At 53.9% G+C, this 3,233-nt stretch overlaps 1 protein-coding gene across 1 annotated transcript; it reads left to right on the top strand.

The window, feature by feature from the left end:
* Positions 1 to 314: 314 nt before the first annotated feature.
* LOC137457088 (olfactory receptor 14J1-like) lies at positions 315 to 851 on the top strand (the record flags this gene model as incomplete). Its single annotated transcript, XM_068168892.1, has 1 exon — positions 315 to 851. A coding segment is annotated over exon 1 (537 nt), but the record flags the coding sequence as incomplete, so codon positions are not given.
* Positions 852 to 3,233: the final 2,382 nt, after the last annotated feature.

Genomic DNA, 3,233 nt, shown 5'->3' with positions numbered 1-3,233 from the left:
TCCCCTGGCGCAGCTTGAGACTGTGTCCCCTTGTTCTGGTGCTGGTTGCCTGGGAGAAGAGGCCAACTCCCTCCTGGCTACAACCACCCTTCAGGTAGTTGTAGAGGGGGACCTGGGACCACCACCTCCACACCCCCATGTACTTCTTCCTCCTCAACCTCGCCCTCCTTGACCTGGGTGCCATCTCCACCACTGTCCCCAAATCCATGGCCAATTCCCTGTGGGACACCAGGGACATCTCCTATGCAGGATGTGTCCTGCAGGTGGTCTTCATAGTATTCCTAATTACAGCAGAGTTTTATCTCCTCACCGTCATGTGCTACGATCGCTACGTTGCCATCTGCAGACCCCTGCACTATGAGACCCTCCTGGGCAGCAGAGTTTGTCTCCACCTGGCAGCAGCTGCTTGGGCCTTTGGGATTCTCAATGCTCTGCTGCACACAGCAAATACATTTTCACTACCCCTCTGCCAGGGCAATGTTGTGCATCAGTTCTTTTGTGAAATCCCCCAGATCCTCAAGCTCTCCTGCTCCACATCCTACCTCAGGGAGCTTTGGCTTATTGTGGTTACTGCCTCTTTTTCATCTGTCTGTTTTGCGTTCATGGTGGTGTCCTATGTGCAGATCTTCAGGGCAGTGCTGAGGATCCCCTCTCAGCAGGGACGCCACAAAGCCTTTGCCACCTGCCTCCCTCACCTGGCTGTGGTCTCCCTCTTTCTCAGCACAGGCTTCTTTGCGAACATGAAGCCCTCCTCCATTTCCTCCCCATCCCTGGACTTGGTGGTGTCAGTTCTGTACTCAGTGGTGCCTCCAGCAGTGAACCCTCTCATCTACAGCCTGAGGAACCAGGAGCTCAAGGCTGCCCTGAGCCAACTGATCCCTGGATGCTTTCAGAAGCAATAAACTCTTTGTCTTCTCCTGCAGAGCAGTTCTGATGTCACTCAGTGCAGGCCCAGCCTGGCTGCTTGAGTTCTGGCTGCTGCTGGGGCTGTTGCCCTTGTGAGAATGTTGTTCCCACACAAATGTCTTTCTTCAGATCATTTCTTGTTCAGTGTTGTCCTGTCTGGTGTGACCCAGAGGCTGCAGACATAAGGAGCTGTGCTCCCTGTGTGTTCAACACAATAAAGGACCCTGCAGGGAGTTGTTTCTCTGAATTCCTTCTTCCAAGGCTTCTGTGGAGCTGCAGGGCAGTGCCTGTGTACAGAGGTGGAGGGGCAGAGTCTCAGCACTGCAGCAGTGCCAGGGAGCCCCAGAGCTTGGGCTGTCCTCAGCTGCTCTTTCTTCCCTTCCACCCTCTCCTGCTGAGCCTCTGTGCTGGGGCAAGGCCTGAGTGCTCTGGCAGCTTGGGCACTGTGCTGCTGTGTGGCAGTGCTGGGACTGCAGGCAGGGAGAGTCCAGGGCTGCTTGTGGGACAGAGCTGTGCTCCAGATCAGCACTGCCATCAGAACAGGAGCTCTCCTCATGCTTTCATACCCCAACCCCCTCCCATTACAGACTGCACCTACTCAGAGTCCAAACTGGATACCCTGACCCCATTCTTGTAGAAACTCAGCCCAAACATGGTTCCTTTAACCCCTACCAGTACAGATGTGTCCTCATCCCAGTACAAACTGGATCATACTGTCCTCTAGCACTGCAGCCTGGGTCTCATCCCAGCACAGAATCTATCCCCTGGTTCCCTTCTCAGTAGTGAATGCATCCATCCCAGTACAAACTGCACACCCTCATGCCCTCCCAGTACAGCCTGGGCCCTGTCCCACTCCGAACAAGATCCCTTTCATCCCTCCAGGTACACATTAGGCCTTTTCTCAATAAAATGTGGATCCCCTTATGCCCTCCCAGTACAATCTGCATTCCCTGACCACATTCCAGTACATTCTGGTCCCTGCACAGCACAATTTGGGTTCCTTTTTGCCCCTCCCAGTACAGACCTGGTCACATCTCAGTACAAACTGCATCTCCTCAGCCCCTCCCAGCTCAGATGTGGTCTTATCCCAGGACAAACTACATGCCTTTGCCATCTCCCATACAGTTTCCTGGGCCACTACAAAGTAAATCCCTTGGACCCCTTCCCCGTCCCAGCTGCATCCAGCACAGCACAAAGTGGGTATCCTGATCCCAGTGCAGCTGTGGCCTGATCCTGGTCCAAATGGGATCCCATTGCCATCTCCCAGCACAGTCTGAGTCTCATCCCAGTACAAAGTGCATCTCCTGAAACCCTGATTCCATCCCAGCACAGACCAGGAGCCATCCCTGCAAACTGATCCCCTGATGCCATCTCAGTTCAGACTGAGGCCCCCTCCAGCTACAAACTGAACCTCTCTGACCTCTCTCAGTACAGACTAGGCCCTGTCCAACTACAAACTTGTGCCCTGATCCCATCCCAGAAATTGGAGAGAGAGGATCCTTCTACATTATTCTTGGGGGTGCTGGTGGGGGAGAAGTTTGACAGGAGCAGGCAGTGTGAGCTTGCAGCACAGAAGGCCAAGGGCAGCCCAGGTTGCTTTCAAAGCATCAATGACAGAGATGGACAGGGGGGATCCTGGCACTCCTCTGCTCTGGTGAGACCTGGAGTACTGCATCCAGCTCTGAAGATTCAGTATAGGATGGAGCTGATGGAGGGGGTTCAGAGGAGGGCCAGGAAAATGATCAGGGGGTTGAAGCAGCCCTGCTATGAGGACAGGCTGAGGGAGCTGGGTTTGTTCAGCCTGGAAAAGAGAAGACAGCAGGGAGACTTAATAACCTTCCCAGTACCTGAAGACTACTGGATGGAGAGACTGTTTGCAAAGGCCTGCAGGGACAGGACCAGGGGCAATGGCTTCAAACTAGAGCAGAGCAGATTTAGATTGGATGTGAGGAGCAAGTTCTGAACCATGAGGGTGGTGGAACACTGGAACAGGTTGCCCAGGGAGGTGGTTGAGGCTCCATCCTTGCAGATATTCAAGGTGAGGCTCAGGAGGGCTCTGGGCAACCTGATCGAGTTGAGGATGTCCCTGCTGACTGCACAGGGGTTGGGTAGATGACCTTTGGAGGTCCCTTCCAAAACAGACCATTCTATGATTCTTGTGATTCTATGATCCCAGTAGAGATTTGGCCTCAGTGAAGTAAAACTGGAACCACCCACCCCCTCCCAGTACCACCTGAATCCCTCCAAGTGCAAAATGGATGCTCTGAACCCCTCCAAGGACAGACTGACCTCCCTCCCAGTACAGAAGGCACCCACAGACCTCCACT

The sequence above is a fragment of the Melanerpes formicivorus genome, unplaced genomic scaffold, assembly GCF_026170545.1.
Source record: "Melanerpes formicivorus ecotype bairdi unplaced genomic scaffold, bMelFor1.0.p_v2 SCAF_159, whole genome shotgun sequence".
Lineage (NCBI taxonomy): Eukaryota > Metazoa > Chordata > Aves > Piciformes > Picidae > Melanerpes > Melanerpes formicivorus.
Note: the sequence above shows the minus strand (reverse complement) of the source record. Positions and strands in the feature narration are given on the sequence as shown.